Source organism: Protopterus annectens, chromosome 11.part0 (assembly GCF_019279795.1).
Source record: "Protopterus annectens isolate FY-2018-M chromosome 11.part0, PAN1.0, whole genome shotgun sequence".
Lineage (NCBI taxonomy): Eukaryota > Metazoa > Chordata > Ceratodontiformes > Protopteridae > Protopterus > Protopterus annectens.
The window spans coordinates 1,195,758,646-1,195,784,819 of NC_056745.1; the positions used below are offsets into that span (position 1 = coordinate 1,195,758,646).

Sequence of the window (26,174 nt, forward strand, 5' to 3'; positions counted from 1 at the left end):
ACTATATGAGGGATTGCATATGTATGTAATTGAGATTGATTTATATGATCATGGTAGCAAGCCACCCCAAGTTTAGATTCTTTTGGAAACAGACCCTTAAAGTTATTCATATTAGTTTATTAAAAAGTATATATTTCTGCCTTTGTTTGTTAAATTGCCTACAAATAATGCATCTAAAAAGGTATTTTCTAGATTTTTAACAGGTATTTTCTAGATTTTTGTGTTGAATAACAATTGTTGTAGTACAAATATACCTATGTTAGATTTTGAGTTGTAAATGAAATATTGTTGTACCTGGAAATACTTAAATTAATTTTTACAAAACCCTACTAATCTTGTTGAAGCCATAATTTATTGTTGGCGATGGTAGACAGTAGATAAAATAACTCACACCTTAGTAAGGAATACAGGGAGACAGAAAGACAGAAACAGAGACAGGGGAATAAAGAAAGACAAAGGAGAATTATACATAGATGTTGATTCACAATGTGTGGGATGAGGTGCTAGATAAGTATAATACCTTGTACTGTAGTAAAGAAAAGTTACATAATGAACAAAAAGTCACTAGTCAACTTATCATAACCTGAGCCCTACTCCCACAGTCCCAAATGTTGGACATCACATCACTACATCTCACTGTTATATAATCCATTTATGTATTTCCCCAGTTTTTGTGCATTTTGTGCGTCTTCTATTTATTTCTAGTTTGTGCTTTTGTGTTGTGTTTCCATTTGAACTATTATTAGAACAATACCATTAAAAGCTTTCTGAATAGCCTTTGTGCATACAAAAACATGATTATTCAAGTTCAAGATACTTTGCACTGTTTTTGTATGATTTTATTGATTACTCTTTCCTATATTCTTTACTTCTGATTTTGACTGGTTTGGGTGATTTGTTCAGAGCAGCTGGGAAGGTATTGTGTTTGGAAAGTTCCTGCTTCTAGTTTTTTTTATTTTTCTGTGTACTGTTAAGTTGTGAATGATAAGTAAGGGCATCAGGTTTAGGGTATTTTTTCACTAGTTAAGGCTGTTATTAGTTTCTTAGGAAAATGTATTTTGTTAGTGTATATTTTACAACTGCCTTTGTTTTTCTTAAGGATTAAATTGGGTGGTGGGATTCTTGTTGGTAAAGCACAGTGCTTGAGCTGCATCTGTTAGGGACTCTGGCCTTCATTTTGTGTTAGAGGACTGAGCAGGTTTCTTATTGGCTAGAGAGAATAGAGAATGGATTCAGTTGTCAGGGTGTTGGTTCTATTATGAAACTCCAACGTCTGAAAGCCAATGTGCTGAAAGAAGAAAAATTGCCCAAAATTCAAAATGGTGAAAAAAAATGTAGTTGTTTTTTTGCAGTGGGCAGGCCTCCTGCACCACCCGACATCTTTGAACTTATATATACTGTACCAACTACTTGCTCACAGCAGCTTGAAGGGAGAAATCTCCCAAAACAATTAATAATTACCAACACGCACTTAGTAACCACATTGGCAATGATTTGTTTATGGGAAACACCATTCGGCATTATGCCATTCATCTTTTTTTTTTTTTTTTTTTGCTGCATGCTACTGACACTCAAGCAATTTCAGCTAAAGCCCAAGATGGCAACTTGATGATTTTGTGAGATGTGCTTATAAGATACCTGCTGGATAGTTAATGTTAATGCAGTTTATTAATCTTGGAAGATTATTAATTATTGTTATTTCTTAATGTTTTCAGCCTTGACACTAAATGTACTATTAGTGGGAAAGGATAGGTATGAATGGTATACACATTTTTTTTAAAGAGAACTCCACCAAATGTTAACTTTTTTTTTCAAAAAGTTGTTTTCCTTTACTGTAATCCAACAATGAACACACCACTGTTAAAATGCCAGGTTAGTGTGATACAAAAAAAGAGACCACAATAAATCATTTCAAAACTTTTCCCACCTTTAATGTGGCCTATAGCATGTACAATTCAATTGAAAAACAAATACATTTGTTAGGGGAAAAAATATAAAAAATAAAAAAAATGTACAATAAGCTGGTTGCATAAGTGTGCACACCCTTAAACTAATACTTTGGTGAAGTCACTTTTGATTTAATTACAGCATTCAGTCTTCTTGGGTAGGAAAAAGCTTATTAAAGTACTGCAGTGGCAACATAATAGATCAGAACCATGACAGGAAATGTTTGAAGAAATTAGGAAGAATACCAGAAGGATAGCTGGATTCTTCCTCCTGCTTTCTAGTTTCATAAAATTGGTCAAGAAATGTTACAGAAGGATGACATTTCTGATGGGCAGAGGGTGTGATGCCCGTACCCTGGCCCAGCAATCAAGGAGCCTCAATCCTTACCACTAACACCAGAGAGGGCATCTCATATATGAGGAAAGGATAACAAATACACACAGTAAAGTACAATTTCCCTTAAGAGCACACAAAGATCACAGTCAAGTCTATGGCTGGTCGCTCCCTTGTTCCCCAGGTCCCCCATAAGACTCCCCACTGGCACCGCTATAGGGTCCAGATCTCAGCCTAGCTGGGCAAGCTAAAATTTCTAGCACCGTCTCTGTCCAACCAGTGCTTCATATCCCTGCCCAAGTAGCTGACACACATACTTTGAGATATGTTTATACAACCACACAGACACTTCTGGGGAAGGCTGGCACATGTTCTCCAGCTGTGCCCCTTTTACCCAGACTATATGGTAGTACACTTGCCAACACCCAGCTAATATTTATCAGCTACTCAAAGGCCCTAAAAAGGGTGTCCAATTATTAGTGTGCAATATTATTATCCAATCGGCAGTATAGCCCAGGGTTAAAGCTATTGGAGTGGCCTTGTACAGTAAACTCTATAGATATGCAATGTACTCTAGAGCTTAACTTATCTCTACACAAACCAGCCACAGTTAAAAGGTTTTAAAATATTTAATAATAAATAAGTAAAACCACAAGACAATGCTTTTTACTATACAGTCAGTGCTAGTCAAGAGTTCAGAGATCACACAGAAATACTTAAAATAATTCAGTAGTACAGTTCTGACAACACAGAAAAACACTTAGTCTAAACTTTCTAATTTCTAGCTCTCTAAAAGAAAACACAAGTCTAAGATAACTTACATAAGACAACAGGCAGAGTGCTGAGCTGGATGTTCATGACAAAAACACTCAATGCCTTTTGGTTCTATCTGATTAAATTGAAACTGCAGTTCTGATAAAACATTACATCATTTCACACTTTCCTGGTTCCCAGGCCACACAGAAACTGCATTTACATTATTTTACACTTAGAGGAATAAAGGACATTCCACATATAAATTCTGGTCATTAACTTTAGCCTTAAAGCAATAGGCAGGAAGCCTTCATCTAGCCCGGTTGGAGCCAACTTTAGATCAAAGGGTCCCAACATGCTTTTACTGGGTCGTAGAGAGCACTGTTGCCACATTTTTGTAACAGCATTTTTTTTTCATTTAAGACAACAAGCCTGTAGTTTACATTCGTATTTACAAATGACAGAATTGTCTATAAAATTCTATCTGGCTAGGCTGGCAGCCTTCACCTTTCTCTATCAGTCTTCAGATCCCCCCCCCCCCCGGAGAACTCAAGCTAGTTTTTCAAGTGACCCTTAAGAAACGCCGCTTGAGAGGGTTAGGTCTATCTGAGTGTACCTCACCCCATTCCCTGTCTTGAGAGCCCATCTGCATTGGCATTGCTAATCCCACTGCGGTGCTATACTGACATATCATATGCTTGCAACCCCAGGCTCCATCTTAGCAACTTGGCATTTTGCTGGCTGGCTCTATTTAACCATGTTAGGGGCTTGTGATCTGTCATAACAATGAATTTCCTTCCATACAGATAAGGCTGGAGTTTCTGCAGTGCCCACACTATGGCTAGACATTCCTTTTCTACAGCTGCATAGTATTCCTCCCTGGGTTGGAGCCTATGACTGAAATAAACTACTGGGTGCTCCACCTCTGAAAAAATCTGGCTAAGTACAGCCCCCACCCCATGGTTTGAAGCATCCAGCTGCACAACAGATTATTTGCTGTAATCTGGACTGGCAAACACAGGGAGTCCTCCCAAAGCTTCTTTAAGCTTCTGGAATGCCTGCTCACATGCTGGGGTCCACACTACCTTATCTGACCTGTTCTTTTGTCAGGTCTGTGAGGGGAGCAGCTATGGTACTATAACTGGGGATGAACTTTCTGTAGTACCCTGCTGTCCCTAAAAATGCCCTCATCTGTTTTTTAGTAACAGGTGCAGGCCATGCCTGAATGGCTTCCACTTTGCATGCTCTGGCCTTATCTTACCACCTCTCACTCTATGTCCTAGGTAGGAGACCTCCACCATACCCACCTGACATTTGCTTTGCTTAATGGTCAACCCTGCCCTATGTAGTCTGCCCAGCACCTCCCTGACATGCTGAAGGTTCTCTGGCCAGGAATGGCTGTAGATGGCAATATCATCTAGGTAAGCAAGGGCAAACCCTCCTGCTCCTGCTAGGATATGATCTACCAGCCTCTGTAAAGTCACTGGGACATTCTTCATCCCAAAGGACATCTTTGTGAACTCATACAAGCCAAATGGAGACACAAAATCTGGCTTATCTCTAGCACTGGGAGTCAAGGGCACCTTCCAGTAACCTTTGGTAAGATTAATGGTTGTAAGATACTTAGCCCCACCCAGCTGCTCTAGGGCCTCATCTGTCCTAGGCATGGGGTAAGCATCTGACTCTGTGTGACTATTTAATTTCCTGTAGTCCACACAGAACCTGGTGCTGTCATCCTTCTTTGGCACCAGCACCATTGGGGAGGCCCAGGGTCTGTTGGACTCTTGAATCACCCCTAGTTTCAACATTTCCTGTACCTCCTCCCTCAGGGTCTGTCTGACTCTCTCAGGCACCCTATAAGGGGCCTGCCTAATAGGCTTTGGGGTCCTGTATCCACCTGGTGCTGCACCAGGTGGGTGCACCCTGGTTTCCCAGTGAACATGTCCCCAACTTCCTGCAACACTGCTCGGATTTCCCAAGCCTGGATAGGAGATAGCTGCTGGGTCATTGCTACCCCTTCCACTGAGGTGTCAGCCCGAGCCTCACTGTGGAGATCAGTCCCCAGATCTCTGTCAGACTCCTGCTGAAACCCACTGCAAATGTTCAGCACAAGGGCCTCCCTATCCTGGTAAGGTTTCATCATGTTAACATGGTACAATTTGTGCACCTGCCATCTCCCTAGCAGTTCCACCATGTAGCTAACATCACTTACCTTTCTTACCACCTTGTAGGGACCCTCCCAAGCTGCTTGCAGCTTGTTGTGTCTTGACAGGAATGAGAACCGCTACCTGCTGCCCCACAACATACTCTCTAGCTCAAGCATTCCTGTCATACCACACCTTTTTCTGTTGTTGGGCTTCTGCCATGTTCTCATGGGCCAAGCCCATGAGTTCCCTGAGTCTTGTCCTGAGGTTTAGGAAGTATACCACAACAGACTCCTTGTGAGATTCGCACTCACCTTCCCACTCATCTCAAATGAAATCTAGAGGTCCCCTCACCCTATGCCCATCCAGCAACTCAAAGGGTGAAATACCTATGGATTTCTGGGGAACCTCTCTGTAATCAAACAACAGATGGGGCAAATATTTGTCCCACTCCCTCTTAAACTGATCTGCAAATGCCCATAGCATGGATGTGATTGCAGAGTTTCACCTCTCAACAAGACAATTAGTCTGGGGATAGTAGGGGTGGTCTTCATGTGCTTCACCCCACAGCACTTCCACAGACAAGCCAGCAGGTCTGACATGAAATTGGCACCTCTGTCAATCAGTATTTCTTTTGGGAAACCTACCCTGCTGAAAATCTCTAACAAAGCATTTGCTACTTTCTCTGCCTCAATAGAGGAAAAAGCCACTGCCTCAGGGTATTGTGTAGCATAATCCACTACCACTAGGATATACTTTCTCCCTGTGGAACTTGGTGTACTCAGAAGACCCACAATATCCATAGCTACCCTCTGAAATGGCTCCTCAGTCACAGGCAAAGGCATCAAAGGAGCTCTTACCTTGTCTCCTGCCTTCCCTACCTTTTGGCACTACTCACAGATCCTGCAGTACCCTGTTACATCTCTGGAAATTTCAGGCCAACAGAAGTTCTGTGTAATATGCCTCTTTGTACGTTTTATGCCCATATGACCTGCAAAGTGAATATCATGGGCTATGGCTAGAAGTGCCAGATGGTAGGCTCTAGGCACTACCAACTGCTGTACTCTCTCACCTTTTAGCCCTCCCTCAGGGGCCCACTCTCTGTACAGTAACCCTTTGTCCCAGTATACAGATTCCCCCTTTCCTTGAGAATCAGGTGCCTCCCTAGCTACCTGCCTCAGGCTTTGGAATGTAGGGTCTGAGAGCTGAGCCTGTCTCAACTCTCTCCTTGTAACCCTTCCCAGCTCCCCTTCCACAAGAAGTCTGGCATCCTCTGACAGTGCTGCCTCACTGTCAGCCTGGGTATTACTACTCACCTCTACCTTTGCAGTCACTCTGTCCAAGGGACCATCAGTACCCACAAGCAGCTGTGGCTCACATTCAGTCTCACTGCTACGGCATAGCTTCCTCACTGAAGTAAACACCTCAGCAGTCCTGGCTGCAAGTATACAGTCTGTCTGGGTCTCCCCCAGGCTACCAGACCCACATGCTTGTCTCCTAGCCTCACTGCGTGTAACTGCATAAGCACATGGTACTGCCTCATCCAAATCCTTCCCTCTCAGGACATCTGCAGGATGGTAGTTTAGTACCCCTGTTGTCTCAAGACAACCTACTATTGGCATTTTGTCTTTCCCACTTACTGGCTCCCTCACCTTTTGTTCCCCACCTTGCCTCCATGGGCACCTGCATGCCACATGGCCCCACTGGTTGCATTCAAAATATTTCACCCTAGGTCCTGGACATGTACCTGCACTAGTGGCTTCCTCTGCTACTGGCAGATTCTGTTGTGGCAGTCTGTGCTGCCCACCATGGGTTTCTTTAGACCCATGAGCAGTACTGGGGGGTCCTCTTTCTGTTCAGGGCTGCCCTGCTTGCCAGGTATAGGTCTCCCTCCTTCCCCAACTCATCTGAAGTGGCACATTGTCTATCAGCTAACCAGATCCTCATGTCCTCAGGCAAAGTGCTAAGGGCTTGTTCCCTCACCAAAAGGTCTGCCAGCCATTCAAAAGTGGTGACCTGGCATTCACTCACCCACCTATGGAAATAAGTGCTCAATTCAGCAACATATTCACACACACTTTCATCTGCCTTGCGTCTGTGCTCATGAAACTTTTTCCTATACATTTCAGGTGTTAGGTTAAACAGTCTTAAAAGATATTTCTTTACAGCAGTATAATCAAAACATGCAACGTCAGACATTTTGGACAGAACAGGTACAGCTTTACCATGGAGTAAGGGGGTCAGGAACCATACCTAGAGCCCTTGGTCAACTTCATACTGTTTACATACCCTCTCAAACATATAAATGAAACTATCAAAATTATCCCCCTCTTTAAACTGCAAAAGAAATTTACTGACCTTTTGTGCTTCTGGGGTCCAGTTACTCCCTTCCCCATTACCTCCATGACTCTGATGAAGAGTCAGCATCTCCTTCTCATGCTGTCTCTGCCTTTCTTGTTCCTCAGCTTGCAGGCGTATCAGTTTCTCTTTCTCCTCAGTCAGTAGACTCCTCAGTCTCTCAGCTGCTTCTAATTCCACATGCCAGGCCTCCAACTCAAGTCTCTTTAGCTCCAGCTGGGTTTTTAAGTTCACTGCAGAATGGATGAGCTGTCCATTCTCCAAGGGAATTATATCTCCACTGCCAGTCTGATTGTCTTCCTGGTTGCTGTTTTCTGATGCAGCTGTAACCAAGGCTGCAATCAGGTCTGCCTTAGTCAGGTTTCCATGCACCAGTCCCCTAGCCTGGCACATCTCCGCCAGCTGGCTCCTTGTCAGCTTTCCATACTCCTCTGCTGACATGCTGCCTGCTCACCCTGACTAACTAATTAACAAAAGAAATAAAACAATTGTGATCTGAACTCTGTGTATTGACTGCGTGGCTGATTTGGAGTACAAAACACCTTCAAAGCTCACTGTACACAAGCTATAGGATTCACTCTACCCACACCACTACAAGCCAATTAGTATTTGCCAACTAATTAATGTGCAATGTGGATATCCCACTGCTGCCAAACACAAATGCGATGCCATTGCCCTGGCCCAGCAATCAAGGAACCTCAATTCTCACCACTAATACCAGAGAGGGCATTTTATATATGAGGAAAGGATAACAAATACACACAGTAAAGTGCAATTTCCCTTAAGACCACACAGAGATCACAGTCAGTCCAGGGCTGGTCACTCCCTTGCTCCCCAGGTCCCCAATAAGAATCCCCACTGGCACAGCTGTAGGGTCCAGATCTCAGCCTAGCTGGGCAAGCTAAAATCTCCACCACCCTCTCTGTCCAACCAGTGCTTCATGTCCCTGCCCAAGTAGCTGACACACACACTTTGAGATACATTTACACAACCACACAGACACTTCTGGGGAAGGCTGGCACATGTTCTCCAGCTGTGCCCCTATTACCTAGATTATATGGTAGTACCGCTTGCCACCATCCAGCTAATATTTATGAGCTACTCAAAGGCCCTACAAAGGGTGTCCAATTATTACTGTGCAATATTATTATCCAATTGGTAGTATAGCCCAGGGTTAAAGCTATTGGAGTGGCCTTGTACAGTAAACTCTATAAATATGCAATGTACTCTAGAGCTTAACTTATCTCTACACAAACCAGCATCCCAGGCCAAGGTCAACCACAAGACATTATTTAGCTGTATCCTCAACCTCAAAGACTATACACAATTTTGTGCAGATCTCATTGTAAATGGAGCCACCTATACTGATCCAGAAGCAAGAAGTGTCACTGTTAAAAGAATATAGGAGAGGGAACAGATCACCAAAAATACTAAGAAAGATTGACGTAATAAAAGCAATGAGCAGTATTAGAATAGACCAGGGTCTATCATGCACTATTGCAAATAACAAACTAAAAATCTCAGCACAGGTGGAAAAACTTAGAAGATATGCAGACAAATATAAAAGAAAATTACAAAAGAAGCAATTTATTGATGACCCAAAACAGTTTTACAGAAAATTGGGAAGCAAGGCAAAAGGAATTGAAATACTACCAAAAAAAAGAAAAAATAGATTCATTTTGGAGAAGTATTTATGAAGATCCTGGGAAACATAATAAAGATGATAAATGGATAGAAGAAGTAAAAGAAAGAATAAGAAGTTTAAAGGTACAAGATATGAAATGGGATGAAGTAAAAGCCAGAGAGACTGAAACAAAGTTAAGAAAAGATTCCAAATGGAAAACCCCATGGCCAGATGCAGTACCAAACTTCTGGTTAAAAGTATTAACATCTTTGCACAAAGATTTAGATATGAGTAAGAACTATGTATATGCACACCCTGAACAGACACCAACCTGGCTAACAACAGGAAAAACAATGCTCCTACTTAAGAGTAAACCTGCAAGCCACCCTAAAAACTATAGACCAATAACTTGCCTTCCGATGACATATAACCTATGCACGGGAATTGATGTCGACAGAGTTGATAGTAATTTAGAAGAAAACTCAATTATGGCAGTAGAACCAAAGGACAATAAAAGAAAGTCATATGGAACAAAGGACCATTTATTGTTAAATAAAGTCATAATGGCAAACTGTAAAAAGCAGAAGAATCTAAGTCTGGCATGGATTGACTACAAAAAAGCATTTGATAGTATCTCACATTCATGGATAAAAGAGTGCTTAAAAATGTATAAGATACACCATACACTGATCGACTACATTGCAGTGACCATGAAACAGTGACAGACAACTTTGCAATTAAGCCATGATAAAAGACAAATTATTATCCCAGGAATAAAAATTCAAAGGGGGATATTCCAGGGTGACTCTCTGTCACCGCTGCTATTCTGCCTTGCCCTTAACCCATTAAGCTGTCTACTTAACAGCTTAGGCCATGACTATAATTTGGCTCCTAGAAAACAACAAAGTGTAAAGACTTCTCATCTTCTCTTTGTTGATGATTTAAAACTGTATAGCTCATCAGATAAGAAACTGAAAGTACAACTGCAGGTTGTCAAAACTTTCAAATGATATGAGTAATGTCATATGGTCTTGATAAGTGTGCAAAAGCAACCTTTAAAGCAGGAAAACTGCAGCACCAGGAAAACATCAGTTTGTGTAAATAGCCCTGAGGTTACACCAGAAAGCAGCAGTTTTCAGTCATAATATGCAGATGCAAGGGGAGCTGAGTTGGTTCTTCTGCATACCTGGACATTTTTAGTGAAGGAGGAACTTGGGTAATTGTTTCTTTTTGATGCTAGTGCATATCTAGATATTTTGCTGAAGGGGTCAAGTGGAGAAATGTTTCATTTTAGTGCTTGTGCATACCTGGACATCTTACTGAAAGGGTCGCTTTGGTTAGTGTTTAATTTCAGTGATTGTGCATACCTGGACATTTTATTGAAGGGGTTGCTTGGTGAAATATTTCATTTTAGTGCTTGTACATACCTGAACATATTACTGAAAGGGTCACTAGGATGAATGTTTCATTTTAGTGCTTGTGCATACCTGGACATATTACTGAAGGGGACACTTGGATGAATGTTTCATTTTAGTGCTTGTACCTACCTGAACACATTACTGAAAGGGTCACTATGATGAATGTTTCATTTTAGTGCTTGTGCATACCTGGACATATTACTGAAGGAGTCACTTGTGGAAATGTTTCATTTTTGTGCTTGTCCATACTAGGGCATGTTACTGAAGGGGTCACTTGGGTGAATGTTTAATTTTGGTACTTGTGCATACCTAAACATATTACTGAAGGGTTGCTTGGGAGAATGTTTAATTTTAGTGCTGGTACATACTAGGGCATGTTACTGAAGGGGTGACTGGGGGGAAATAATTCATTTACATGTCAGAGACATGGTTGTGCCTACACGGTCAGACTACTGAAGTGATTGCTGGGCAAAATAATTTATAGTGTCATTTTAGTGCCTGTGCATACTTAATACAAACTAATGAAGGGGCTGCTATGGGAAATAATTAATTTGTATGTCAGGGAAGTGCTTGTGCATACTTGGATAAACAAGTTTGTGAATTGCATCTCAAATATCAAAGGCGAAGCACCACATTTAACAATGGATCTGCATACAGCAGGGATGTTGCACTATGAATTGCAAAACTGCCTCATTATCATACTACGCTTTACAAAATTTCTCATTTGCATTTCATTATTTTTCAGGCCTTACACATTAGTGTAAATTGTGTCAATTAATCGCACCTTTGCCATGCTCATTTGTAAGTATCAGGAGTATCCCTATGTCATTTGTGCAAGCAACTATGAATACTGCCCATTATGTCACTTTCTTTCCAGACAGCTATGTCTTCTTTCTCTAGTGACTGCAGGGCTATTGTGTGACCATTTTCTGTAGAGAGTCAGTGCTATACAGACTGGTGTGTGTTGTCTTCTCTGTAAAGTGGATGAATTAAAATTGATTCAATCTAAGTATCTTTTCTGTTGCTGAAATTCTATTTAACATACATGTTTCATTATATCTTTTAGATCTATGAACTAGAAGGAGTGAAGATTTTCAGGTGTCCTTCTCCCATCTTTTTTGCTAATATCGATTTCTTCAAGGAAAAGCTGATAGCTGCTGTAAGTTATTTTTCTTTCTTCCATTCTGCTCTCATATATATATTTAATAACTCCTTCTTTAGTTTTAAAAAATATTTCAGGAAATTATTATCAATTTACTTAACTTTCAAAATAACCTCTGTTTTTGATGTCATTGTGTTTGTAAATTCCACATCTGTGACCTAATGGGAGAGTTGTCAAACCATATGCCTCAACAAAAGTGAATAGTTTATGACATCATGTAAGAGAGGTCAATGAATACATTTCAACTTTGATTTCCTTAATGTTTGCTTTCTGACACACCTAACCCAGAGAGTAATAGGTACTGATGAATTAATGTTAGAAACAAGCAATATTAAAATACAAAAAAAATGTTTGTAGATTATATATGGAGACCAATACATTGTATGGGTAGGTCAGTTCATGAAGCTGCAGAACAAATAAGCAAACACACTAGGTGTGAATGTGACACCTCTCTGAAAATGATCCACTGCAGTTATATAGAAGTCTTGTTTAGTGCAGACTTAGTGTATTTATGCATTCATTTATTTATTTAGATTGTTAAACTGGAAGAAACCATGTGTATGTCTACTACCTGCATTTGAAAACTGCAAATTAATTTTGTCAGACTAAATACTAGTAGTGGTGGCTGGTTATCAGACATGCACTGTTGTATACAGCTATAGGAAAAATGGATCTAGTAAAGCATCTGCAGTTGTGAAATACAAAAATGCCATAAGCTTCCATATGAAAGTTATGTTGCATTGTTTAGACATCTGTGGGTTATAAAGCTTCTGTGTCAAATTATGCTATGTGAGTTTAGCCCTAAAAACAAGAAATCTAAAACTATATAAACTGGTTGCCCTGAACTGTTCAGCCAAACTGCTAATTTTTCTTGAACAGTACAGTGGTGACATCCACCGAATATTCTTTTCACTTTCCTTTGGCTAGATCCTATTTTTCAAAACATATGCTACAGCTAACTAATACATTAATCATGAATATGTACTTACACTTCCTATTTATATATGTCGGGGGGCATGGTACAGCTAACTAATACATTAATCATGAACATGTACTTACACTTCCTATTTATATATGTCGGGGGGCATGGTACAGCTAACTAATACATTAATCATGAACATGTACTTACACTTCCTATTTATATATGTCGGGGGGCATGGTACAGCTAACTAATACATTAATCATGAACATGTACTTACACTTCCTATTTATATATGTCGGGGGGCATGCATGCAACTGTGTGAGTTAATGATTTTGTGAGGGTGAGCATGTCTGTAGGAGTCTGTTTGCAGGTGCCTGAATGTAAATGTGTGTGTGTGTGTGTGTGTGTGTGTGTGTGTGTGTGTGTGTGTGTGTGTGTGTGTGTGTGTGTGTGTGTGTGTGTGTGTGTGTGTGCATGTGTGTGTTTTGGGAAGTACCTGTACAGCTACAAGACACGGGCTGGTTGGGGGAACACTACCATGCTCAGTTCTAGTAGCACACTGTTCGATTCAGAGACGTGGTAATTAGCTGATATTGAGGGATTTTGGGGGTGGCTTTACAGTGTCTCTAATTAGGAGATTACCACCGCTGCACTAACTGGCAGTCCTGAGATAGCCAATCAGTGCTGGTGGTGATAATCTTGCTGAATCCTAGGCATGTTCCTCCTGGCCTTTATATTGGTCTCTTGAAGCTTCCAACGTAGTTTACACGGATCTCCATGCTGCATAACGCTCACTTCAACATACTATGCTTGCTGCTGTTTCTCTCTACTTACATTCTCTGTTCTCATTAGCTCACAGTAATCTCCTCCATCATGTTGACCTTTTTATTCCCATTACTGTACCTCGTTACTTTAATGGTTCCCTGTTTTCCACCATTTATAGTTGTATTTATGTAACCTGACAAGCACCCCAAGAATTAGTTCCCTTCCAGTTACCTAACTACTTTACTGAGCACTTGCATTCTGAGGCCGCTTGGATGGAAACGTCACTCATCTCCTAATTTAACTCTATCTGTCTTTGTTATATTTAGCACTCATTATAACATTTTTCAGTGCAGTAAACTTAATATTGAATTGTTTAATCTTATATAACATCACATATTTGTGTTAGCATAGCATCCATATCAAACACCACTGATGAAAATATAATGTAACTATAACTAATATATGTGGCTGTAATACAAATAATTATGACATAGAGGATGCATTAAATATTATTTTAAAATAGATCTGTAAATCTACTTCAAATCATATTAGCTTGTAAGGGGGATGTTTGGATAAAAGGGCTGGACTGTTACAATATGATGTATATTCATTCTATACAGACATTTATAACAGACTTATTTTTGAGAATGGATTAGTGACTTGCCCAAGCACTAACACTTCATGTATGTAGTATAGCTAAATACACTGAAAGTAAACAGAAAGTAGAAGCAAGTGAACAATTTCTGGTATGTGCTACCTTAATGCTGTTAGCGTGTTCTGAAAAGCTATATTGCACAAGGAATTTCAACAAATAAGTGTTAAATATTTGGAAATCCTCCATTTTTGCTAAATGGATTAAGATCACCCTGAAAAATGAAAGCAAATACAACAGAAGTTATGAGTATGTTAAGTACTGCAGTAATGAACATTAAACTTCCACTATTTTACTGTTGCAGGTTGGGTTTAATCCACTGAGAGTACTTCGTAAGCGAAACAAAGCCATTAGAAAAATCAGAAAGCTTTTGAAGAAAGGAGAGCTGCAAGTAACATCTGTAAGTTTAAATGTTTCCAGAAGAAGCATATATTGTTCATATCTAAAACTTGTGATAGTAACCAACACAAATTACACTTTAAACGTGTTAGTGTTAACAATATCAACAATAACAACAGTCAACACAAGATATACTTTGTGTGCGTGAATTGTTATGAATATCATCTTACAACAAACGTAGTAAACTCCTTATCTGAAAAATCAAAACAAATATTTTAAAAACACAGAAATTTCACCTGTAAGCATGTAAGGAGATAAACATTAAGAAGGATGAAAAGAAAGATGAAAATACAGGCATACTTGTGTATGCCGCCAGTTAGTTAGCTCTGTACTTGTAAAAGCGAATAATGTTCTGTAGTTGCACAAAACACAGGACTAGGCTAAGGATACACAGCAGGGAAAGTGAATCAGCAGAATTAAAGGATGGAGAATGTAATACTAAAGTGCATACATGAGGAAAGTATGCAGATCAGGATTTAAAACTGTAACTAAGCAACTATCATCAATAGAGTTCTAAGTTTTAGTCAAGAATAGATGACAACACTGTTTTCAGACCCACAGACAAAAACAGAAGAGATCACAAAGTAATATATTTTTGGAGGGAAATACTGCTCAAACTTGCTAACTTGAAAGATGAGAATGAGATTTGTGCATTCTGTATGACAGGCAGAGGTCAATAAATACCATCTATAAATTTCATACATATCTCACAAAACAAAATTGTGGCTTCAGGGAACTGCAGGTGAATGTTTCGGCCATGTAACCTGGACTGGAACGCCAAAGGCAGAGGTATGTCCATATCCACACCTCCAGGCTAGTTGCTCAGCATAATGCAGCCAAGGTTATCCAAGTGCAACTAACTCTGGGCAAAACTGCAATCCAAATTGTAGCTTGCTACAGATCACCCACCATGTCCCAGGATTCCCACTCCTCTTTTCTTGATGTACTGGAAAATATTAGGGTTCAACCAAACACCCTAATAATGGTCGATTTCAACTACCCCACCATTAATACCAACTCCTTCGCTCAACACTTTCTGGAATTCATAAACTTCAATGCCCTGGATCAACTTATCCACACCCCCACCAGGGGCAACAATATCCTAGATCTAGTCATTAACAACATGAATGACCGGTGTTCCACACCTGAAGTCAATGCCTCATTGGTTCGATCCGACCAAAAGCTATACCCTAGGTATCCACATCCTGCCCCCACCCCCCATTAAGGAAACCATGGTAAAAAATTTCTCCAAAGCCAGCTTCATGCTTCTTAAGACAGAAGCGGTGAACTTCATGGCACCCATGCAGATAGACAATACAGTTACGACTACTGAAGCCTACACAATTGCACTTTATAAGCACTTACATGAGTGCATGGATCGTGCTATCCCAAACAGAACCAAGATGCTATCCTTCAAAAAAAGGAAGCCAATCTGGTGGTCCCCTACCATAAACAAACTGTACAACAGAAGGAAGAAACTGTTGTAAAAGAGAGCAAAATCCCATGAGTAGAGGAGCTCCCTGGTCAGCCTCAGTAAGAAGCTGCAATCCCTGATAAAATCCTCCAAAGCTAGTTATGAAAACAAAATTGCCACTGATTCTAAAGACAATCACAAAGCATTCTATAGCTATGTCAAGAATCTCAGAGGCAACACTCAGAGTTACAGCACAATGGCACTAAATATACAGACCCAACTGATATTGCCAACATCCTGGCAAATAGGTTTAGTGCTAACTTTACCCCCCTCTCACCCCCTAAAGAACCCATCTCTATACTGGAAGAACGCAAAGTTCCTGTAAATCACGGCTGCACAGGTAAAAAACACACTCTCCAAAGCCAAGAACTCAGCATCCATTGGACCAGACAACATCTCAGGCTGCGTTCTACACGAACTACAGAATGAAATGGCACCCCACCTAAGTATCATGTTCAATCATAGCCTCACCTCAGGTTTTGTGCCTGCTGAATGGCGCACAGCAACAGTTATCCCACTCCACAAGGGGGGAGCATCCACAGACCCCGGGAACTAGCGCCCCATTAGCCTGACGAGCCTGGTCTGCAAGGCCATGGAACATATCATCATGGAACTTATAAACAAAGACATTGGTAATCTCCAAACTCTGGACCCCACCCAGTTCGGGTTTGTAAAAGGCAGATCATGTCTCCTAAACCTGATAGACTTCTTTGAAGCAGTCACCAAAGCCGTAGACAAGGGTAAGGTGGTCCACACAGCCTATTTAGATCTTGCCAAGGCTTTTGACACCATCCCCCACTCTGGAATTATAGATAAACTCACTAAACTAGGTATAAATCCCTATGTCACAAGATGGGTTGCCAACTGGTTCACTGACAGAACCCACACTGTGAAAGTAGCAGACTCCAAATTCGACTTCAGACCAGTGACAAGTGGAGTACCACAATGTTCAGTCCTGGGTCCTTTCCTGTTTGGTATCTACTTCTCTGAAGTACAAGCTAACACATAAGGTCTTTGGCTAATGAAGTTTGCAGATGACTGCAAACTAGGAACCATAATCGAAACTCCTAATGATGTGGACATCCTACAAAAGGGCCTCACTGAGACAGATGCCTGGTGTCAAAGCCATGGCCTGAAGCTCAATGCCAAAAAGTGCACTGTCACCCCCTTTGGTAAAAACTCTGTACCCATGAACTACAACATAGGCGGTAGTATACTTAACACCGAAAGTGTGATAAGAGACCTTGGACACTGGTGGACAGTAGTCTCTCCTTTGATAATAACATCACCACAGAAGTCAGGAAATCCTTCTACGTGGCACACCTCATCACAAAAGGTTTCTCATCCAGAAAAAAAGAGGTCATTGTTCCCCTCTACTCATCTCTCATTAGACCCATTATAGAGTACAACTCCCCTTTTGGTATGTACCTCACAAGACATCTACAACAACTGGAAAGACTGCAGAAATACCTCACAAAGAGGATTACCGGCCTCAAACAGATGCCCTATGCAGGCCATCTCAAAAAAACTCCAGCTTTACTCCATCGCATATCGCCTACTCAGAGGTGATCTCTGCCTAACATACAAAGCTATGTCAAACCCAGAGCTGTTGGACATGCTCCACTTAAAGAAATCCCAATCCCTCCGAGATACATGCTCTAGGGACCTAAACCTTGCCACCACAATAAACAGAACATGCCGGAGGGATAGATTCCTGTCCCAGAGACTTCCCATACTCTGGAATAAACTACCTGTCTATATCAAACAAAGCTCCTCATTAGCACTCTTCAAGAAAAATCTTGATGATTGGATGGGATATAGGAAATTCACCCCGGGGATCACCTCTGTGGCTTTACTTGACAGTAGCACAGGAAAATAATTTTCTTGGGTGGCAAAAGCCAGGGTACCTTTTTGCCTGGGCTTGTATAGGCCCCAGGGCCGATAGCCTAGTACCTACCTATAAACCTATGAATACTACATTCAAATGATAGAAATGAGGAAGAGTATTGTCTTAACAGGACAGTGAGAAGGGAGGAAGAGTATTGTCTTAACAGGACCGTGAGAAAGGAGGAAGAGTATTGTCTTAACAGGACCGTGAGAAGGGAGGAAGTGTATTGTCTTAACAGGACCATGAGAAAGTTAACTGAATTACTGTTAAATTAAGCAATAGCAGCTAGTTTTGAAAACAGTAGTTTGTGATATCTTGTGTGATATAATTATACATCTAGCTAGGCATGTCAAGGAAGTCTAACAAGCATCGCTCTTTAGCTGAACAAGAAGCCTGATCAGCTTGAAGCATTACAAGTATCCAGTGCCATTCCAGTATGGTTTGTTATATAACATCTAGCTGAAGTTACAACCATTTGAACACAAGTAGTCACAAGTTTGTTTAGGCCAGCTACTTCACAGGCCTCTATTTACATAAAAAATAAATATACTTCAAGGCTGGTCAGGCACGATAATGCACATGAGCTGATCCATGTTCAAATCACCATAGGTAAAATCCAATGCCATTTCCTTGCAAGCTATAGGTCCCCCTCTACAACCCAGAAAACCCCTACCATGTATTTCAGCTTATTAAAAACACTAAACATCCACCCCAATACCATATTTGTGGGTGACTTTAATTACTCCACTATTAACTGGGAATCCCATACGACACTGGTGTGGTATCCTTCAAGGCCCCTGAGCCAGTGGAAACCACAACCCAAGCTGCGGAAGCCCTTACAAATGCCTTCTATGAACACCTCCAGGACTGCATGGATCAGGCAATCCCAAATAAAACCAAGACTCTTTCCACAAAGGGCAAACGTCCAGTCTGGTGGACCCCAGCCATTAACAAACTTTACAATAAGAGGAGAAAGCTATTACATGATAGAACAAAATCCATAGGAAAGTCACCCTGATCATTATTAGTAAAAAATACGAGCACTCATAAAATCAACTAAGGCCAATTTTGAGAGAAAATTGCCATGGATTCAAAGGACAATCATAAGGCCTTTTCAGCTATGTTAGGAACCTGGGTGGAAACTCCCAGATATGCTCAGAATTAGTCCAAAATGATACAAAAATCACTGAAACCACAGACATTGCCAACATACTGGCAGACAGGTTCAGTGCAAACTTCCCCCTCTCCCCTAAAGGAGAGATAACTATCCCAGCAGAGTGTAGCCTCCCAGACATCTCAAATGAAAAGCTGCTCTCTAAAGCTAAAAAGCATCAGGATGGTGTCCCTGGCTGTGTGCTACACGAGCTAAAAGGAAATTAAACCGCACATAAGGCAGCTGTTTAATCTCAGCCTTACCACAGGATACATGCCCAAGAAGTGGCACGCAACTGTGGTCCCACTCCACAAAAGCGGTGACGGACCCTGGTAATTAGCCCCATGCTTAACAAGTCTAGTCTGCAAAGCTATGGAGAGGATCATAATGGAGCTCATAAACAAAGATATAGGGACTTGCAGACATTGGACCCAACCCAGTTTGGCCGTCAAGGGCAGATCATGCCTTTTGAACTTGGTCGACTTCTTGAAACAGTCACCAAGGGAACCCATGATGGCCAGGCCTACCTTACAGCCCTACAACCTACCCAAGGCTTTTGACACTATATCAATAAAAACTACCTATTTAAAAAAAAACACTTAAACAAAAACCCACATTAACTCACACAAGGACAGAAAACTGGACTAAGGACGGAACACACCAGGACAGTCACAAGTGGTGTCACAAGTGGTGTCCCACAGGGGCTGTACTTGTCACCCCATCAGCTCGGCCCAAGTCCTATTCAACATGGGAGGAGCATCTGGAGTACAAGCCAAACAACATGTGGGGCTTTGCACAAGGACCAGTGATACCACTGCAAACTGGGCAATGGGACGAAGAAATGAGGACTCATGGAGACAGCCTGAAGGACTCATGAAACAGAAGGCTGGTGCCAGAGCCATGAAAATGAAGGTAACCCCAAAAATGTATAGTCATAACATTCAGGAAAGCAACCAATAAACAGGTGGCTCAACACTGGGACCCACCCAAGCTTAGAAGAGGACCCCAACAGGTCTTTTGGGGCCTTAGTTGACACTTCTACAAAGCTTAAGACACTCATACATTGCATCATCCAGATGGATTCTACATTGCCCACCAGATCTAGGAAGGATTTTCATCCCTCTACTAGTGAGGTCATTGTTCCCTGTACAATGCCCCATTCAGGATGTATCTCATGTCACATCCCCCATTCAGGATGTATCTCACCGACATCTGCAACAAAGGAGAAAAGGAAAAAAAAACTCCCAAAGATGCTGCCAGATTGAAGAAACTCAGCTCTATTCAGTTGCATCAGTTGCATACATCTGGCTACATGCATGTGCTGCAGGACATGCCATGGACATCATGGATGGACCCATAATCAAATCCAAATGGAAATCCTCCACCACAAAAAACCCTAGAAACAAGCCTTATTAAACCTTAACTTAAATAATAAAAGGGTGCTGGGAGGGGAGATCCAGATCTCCAGAGACTCATCCTCATGCTGTGGAATAAAATCCCAATCCATCCCCTGTGAGCCAAGAAAGAGCTTTCAAGGCTGTTCAAGAGAAAAACTGACCTGTGGAGAAGGGGAGGTTTATCATGGAATCATCTCGTGTCACTGCTGGGACAGAGCACACATAAACTACAGTATTTTTATTTTTCATATAAGGGCTAGCCACAAAATTAAAAAAGGGGCTAGGTATAAAAATGCCTTAGGGCAGATAGCCTAGTATAAACCTATGAACCTATGAACCTATGAACCTATGACACCAAATGTGCATGCACAGAGATTCCTGGATTTTGTATACACAAACTCCCTGGACCAGATAGTTAATACACCAACCAGGGGTACAACCATACTGTATCTGGTCCTCACTAATATGGGAGACTGCTGCACACCGCCTACTGTAATGCCTTCTCTGGTAAGGTCAGACCACCAAATGGTTTCTTTGATGTAAAAATAAAACCTGGACCCCGAGCTAAACCTGGAATATTCAGGAACTATTCTAAGGCTAACCTCCTGCTATTAAGTGAGAACCTGGCAAAATTTCAAGCCCCCATAAACCATGAGAACACTTCTGCCTATGCAGAACTGTTCACAGAAACCCTGTATAAGTATGTTAATAGCTGCATAGAGGCAGCTGTACCCAGCAGGAAGAAGTACAGAACTAACTCAAAAAACAAGCCACCCTGGTGGAATCACAAAATCAATAGGCTGCATAACAGGAGGAAGAAAATCATGGCAAAAATTAGGAGGTGCAGCACCCATCAGGATAAAAGCACTCTCATCAAACTAAACAAATGACTTGGAGGACAAATAAAGTCTACCAAAGCCAAATTTGAGGTAAATTTGGCTTTCCAGGCCAAGGTTAACCACAAAGCATTCTTTAGCTATGTCTGCAACCTGAAAGGCAATACATAGTTGTCACAGTTGTGTTCAGATCTCATTGTAAATGGAGCCAACTATAATGAGCCAGAAGATATAGCAAACATCCTGGCTAATAAATTCAGCTCCAACTTTACCCCTCTCTCCCCCTCAGTCTTCCCTCAGGAAATATCATCAAATATAACTCCCCCTACTATCACTAGGGAACAGGTCCTTAATGCTTTCTCTAAGGCCAAGAACACTGCATCAATGGGTCCAGACAGTATCCCAGGATTCCTTCTAAATAGCATGAAACATGACCTATCATGGCCTCTGGAATTACTATTTAGCTGTAGCCTCCCAACAGGCTTCATGCCTCATGAATAGAGAAAGGCAACAATCATCTCTCTGCAGAAAGGTGGCCCATCTACAGACCCTGGAAACTACAGACCCATAAGTCTCACTAGTCTTATAAGCAAAGCCATGGAAAGAATTATCATGGAGATGATCAATAGAGATACAGTAAACCTCAAAACACTGGACCCAACACAGTTTAGTTTCGTCTAGGGCAGATCATGCCTACTCAGCCTGGAGGACCTCTTTGAGAAGGTCACCAAAGCAATGGATGAGGGCAAAGTCATTCACACTGCCTACCTTGACCTGGCCAATGCATTTGACACAATAGCCCCACTTGGGCATTGTTGACAAACTCAGGTTAGGTACAAACCCATATGTCACCCGGTGGATAGCCAACTGGCTCACAGACAGGACCCAGGAAGTTAGAACTGGGGAGTCCACCTCTACGAAGAGGCCAGTCACAAGTGGAGTCCCTCAGGGATTAGTCCTTGGACCACTCCTTTTTGGCATTTCCTTCTCAGAAGTCAAGGGCAGTTTCAGTGGTCTCTGGCTGACTAAATTTGCAGATGATTGCAAATTAGGAGCTGTCACTGAATCTCACACTGACACAAATGTTCTCCAGGAGGGGCTCACACAGACAAACAACTGGTATCAGAGCCATGGACTAAAACTAAATGCCAGGAAATGCATAATAGTATCCTTTGGGAAGTCATCCATCCCTGGTAACTATCATATTGACAACACACCACTTACAGTTGACCTAGTAGTCAGGGACTTAGGGACACACATAGATAGTAATATAGACTTTGATCATCACATGTCTGCAGTGGTGAGGAAATCATTCTATGTTGCGCAACTTATAAACAAAGGTATGGTATCTAAGTCCAAGGAAGTAATTTTTCCACTGTATTCTGCATTTATCAGACCTATCATTGAGTACAATGCCCCCTTTGGTATATACCCAACCAGGCATATCCAACAATTGGAATGTCCACAGAGGTTCCTCACTAAAAGAACAGCCTATATTAGAACATCAACAGCTAAAAACAGCAAACACCCTTATCTTGAAACAGTGTAACTGAAAGCACTAAATCTGAAATGGCTAGAACAGCGATTTTTTTTCCCCAGGGAAAACAATCGCTGGACCATTGTCCGGAATTTGCCATTTCCTCCACTGTAGTGCAATCTCGGAGTTGGTATATTTAAGTAGAGGGGGTGTGGGTGGGAAAGCCCCCCCCCCCACTTTATTTTGCCTATCGTTTTTTTTTTTTTTTTTGGCCCAGCGATTTTTTTCCCTGGGAAAAAGTAAATGTTCTGGCCATTCAAGATTTAGTACTTTTGGTTAAGCTGTGTCGAAGTAAGGGTGTTCCCTGTTTTTAGCTGTCATTGTTCTAATATAGACCCCTAAAATAATACAAAGCATAAGTAATATGTCCTATGCAGATCGCCTCATGGCCCTATCTCTGTATTCTATCTCCTACAGGCTTTTGAGGGGAGAACTATGCCTGGCATACAGAGCATTGTCTGACCCCACTCTGATGGACCTCCTGCATCTCCACAAAATAAATGGCACCAGAATTACCCATTCTAAAAACTTAAACCTTGCCCATTATATAAATAGGACCTTCTGGAGAGATAGGTATGTATCACAGAGACTACCCTGTCTATGGAACAGGCTCTCCATCCATGTGAAGCAGAGTTCCTCCCTAACCCAATTCAAATGCAACTTGGACAATTGTATGGGAAACCAGAAATTCATCCCTGGTTTGGCAACTATGTCTCTAATGGACAGAGGTAACCTGTAAATGGTTCATCTCCCAGGCCCATGCTTACACTTATCAATGGTATCAGAACTTGTCAGAGATTTGGGATGCATGGCTAGGCTTAAAAAGGCCCTTCTGGTCAGTAGCCTAGTAAACACCTATGAACCTATAAATAAAGTTTATTTTGATTAAGGGACAAGCTCTTCTGTGACCCCACATGGGAACATTCATCCCTCCACACCACCTTACTTATGTGCAGAAAATGGAAAAGTAAAAAAATCAGCTAACATGTGCTGGTGCTGTAACAGGAACAGCACATACAATGATTTCACATAACAAACACCACCCAGTGTGTTGCCACTTATCTAGTTCTGAGCAAAAAGTGGAGAGATCCACTAGTGATGACTTGGCCACTAGTAAAATAAACATCCTGTGCAGATTTTAGTGACGCTCCTGATATTGTTTTATGTGACAATTAAGGTAAGTAGCTTAAGACTGAGATTAGACTTGATAAAGTAAATGAGAAATAAGTTATGAGTGGGCCACCATTAAAATATCTGCCAAATCAGTGCTGGAACACAACCACTGTAATATCTTTGTTAGTGGCATTTTAAAGATCAGAAAGATAATACATGCTTCCAGTCCTGCGTCAAGCATAGCTCTCAAACTTCCATCTCCTAAATCAGGAACACTGCCTCTCATAATATGGAACAAATGGGCACAATGTGGAATACCTCCCCAATAGCTTACTTTCACCTCAACTAGGAGTGGCTAGGGGAGGAACAGCAGGGGTGGGCAGTGCTTTAATAATAAGTAATAGAAAGAACAAGGCCAGGAGGGTCAGTGAGTGGCTAGGGGAGGAACAGCAGGGGTGGGCAGTGCTTTAATAATAAGTAATAGAAAGAACAAGGCCAGGAGGGTCAGTGAGTGGCTAGGGGAGGAACAGCAGTTCTTTAATAATAAGTAATTGAAAGAACAAGGCCAGGAGGGTGAGTGAGTGGCTAGGAGAGGAACAGCATGGGTGAGCAGTGCTTTAATAATAAGTAATAGAAAGAACAAGGCCAGGAGGGTGAGTGAGTGGCTAGGGGAGGAACAGCAGGGGTGGGCAGTGTTTTAATAATAAGTAATAGAAAGAACAAGGCCAGGAGGGTCAGTGAGTGGCTAGGGGAGGAACAGCAGGGGTGGGCAGTGCCTTAATAACACATAATAGAAAGAACAAGGCCAGGAGGGTCAGTGAGTGGGTAGGGGAGGAAGAGTGGGGGTGGGCAGTACTTTAATAGTAAGTAATAGGATCATAGGATATTACTAGGCTATCGACCTGAAAGTCATTTTAATCCTGGCCATTTCAATCCAAGGTAATACCATAGAAGTACTAGTCAATACCCAAGATTGCATTTAGTGGTGACTGCCCATGTCCAGGAGGGATGTGGATGCTATCCCTGGTAAGAATTTACTGTGCCCCATCCACTTATCCAGGTTCCACTTGAAGAGTGTCACAAAGGTGCTCTATTTCACATAAATTTGGAGGCTGATCCAAAGACATGGCAGTTGCTGGATGAAAATATTTCCCTCCAGCAAGTCCTATTTAAGTTGCAGGCCATATTTAAGTCCCTGGAATGGGTAGCCATAGACCAATTTAATTTACAGATATGCAGTAAGTTCATTAGGTTTGGGTCTTGGGTGCTCTGCAGGCCAGGCATAAGTCTCCCCTAAGAAGTCTATACAATACGGAGTATAGTGATAGGGACTTTAGTCAGTATGTGTAAGGCACATGCTGGAGGCCCTTGATATTCTTTGCTAGAAATCTCTGAGGTCTCTCTAATTGCTGTAGGTGCTTAGTATGGTACATACTGAATGGGGCGTTATTCTCAATTATGGGCCTGATAAGTGCTGAGTATAGGGGAGTTATAACCTCTTTTGCTCTCAAGGTGATGCCTTTACTAATCAAGTGAACTACATGGAAAGCTTTCCTTACAACAGTGTTTAATAATGGAATTAAGGCTCACAGTAAAAGATAGCTGTGAAATTTAATAAAAGTCCCCAAATGCCATAACTTTTCAGTCTCAACACAACATGGACTGCTTTAACTGTAACTTAAATAACTCAAAGCTAACATAGGAGCTATACTTTGGATAACACTCTACCATTCTTTTCTTTTCGTTTTTAGCAGAAAGGTTTTATGACCTGTGCTGTTCTGAGCAATGTTGACACAGATGACGAATTTGACAACAGAGTGATAGAAGAGCTGGACAAGCCAACAGATACTAAAGACTTACCATTTCAGATCAACTGGAACTCTGAGCTCCCTGCCAATATCCAAGTGCCTCCTGTCGATTTCCACAGCATAATTATTGACTTTGGAGCAGTCTCTTTTATCGATTACTCTGCCATGAACAGCCTAAAATCGGTAATTATTTTTCAAAAATTCTATGCTTAGAAGGGATAGGTAGTGTAACATTCTATGCCTAGAAAGGGTGGGTAGTGTAACAATAACAATTTAAAGGTTTCTTACTGACATGATTGCTACAAGTGCGACAAAATGGCATGGATGTGATGTAAAGTCTAAGACTGAATCAAAATTACTGTTACAAGAAAAAAACAGGCCCACATCATCACTGTGTAGTGCAATGCAGCTGTTTGGGTTTATAAGTAAATACTCTAACTGCAGAAAACACTGCCGCCCCATAAAGGGGTGACATCCTACTGCAGAGGGCA

The 26,174-nt window shown here is 41.4% G+C and overlaps 1 protein-coding gene across 1 annotated transcript in view; it reads left to right on the forward strand.

Moving 5' to 3' along the window:
* The window catches only part of LOC122814856 (chloride anion exchanger-like), a 526,231-nt gene that overhangs the window by 338,310 nt on the left and 161,747 nt on the right, over positions 1-26,174 (forward strand). Inside the window, exons 14-16 of the mRNA XM_044087137.1 lie at positions 11,644-11,736; positions 14,383-14,478; positions 25,630-25,866. Of these exons, the coding sequence (XP_043943072.1) occupies positions 11,644-11,736; positions 14,383-14,478; positions 25,630-25,866 (426 nt within the window). The remainder of the gene's footprint in view (positions 1-11,643; positions 11,737-14,382; positions 14,479-25,629; positions 25,867-26,174) is intronic.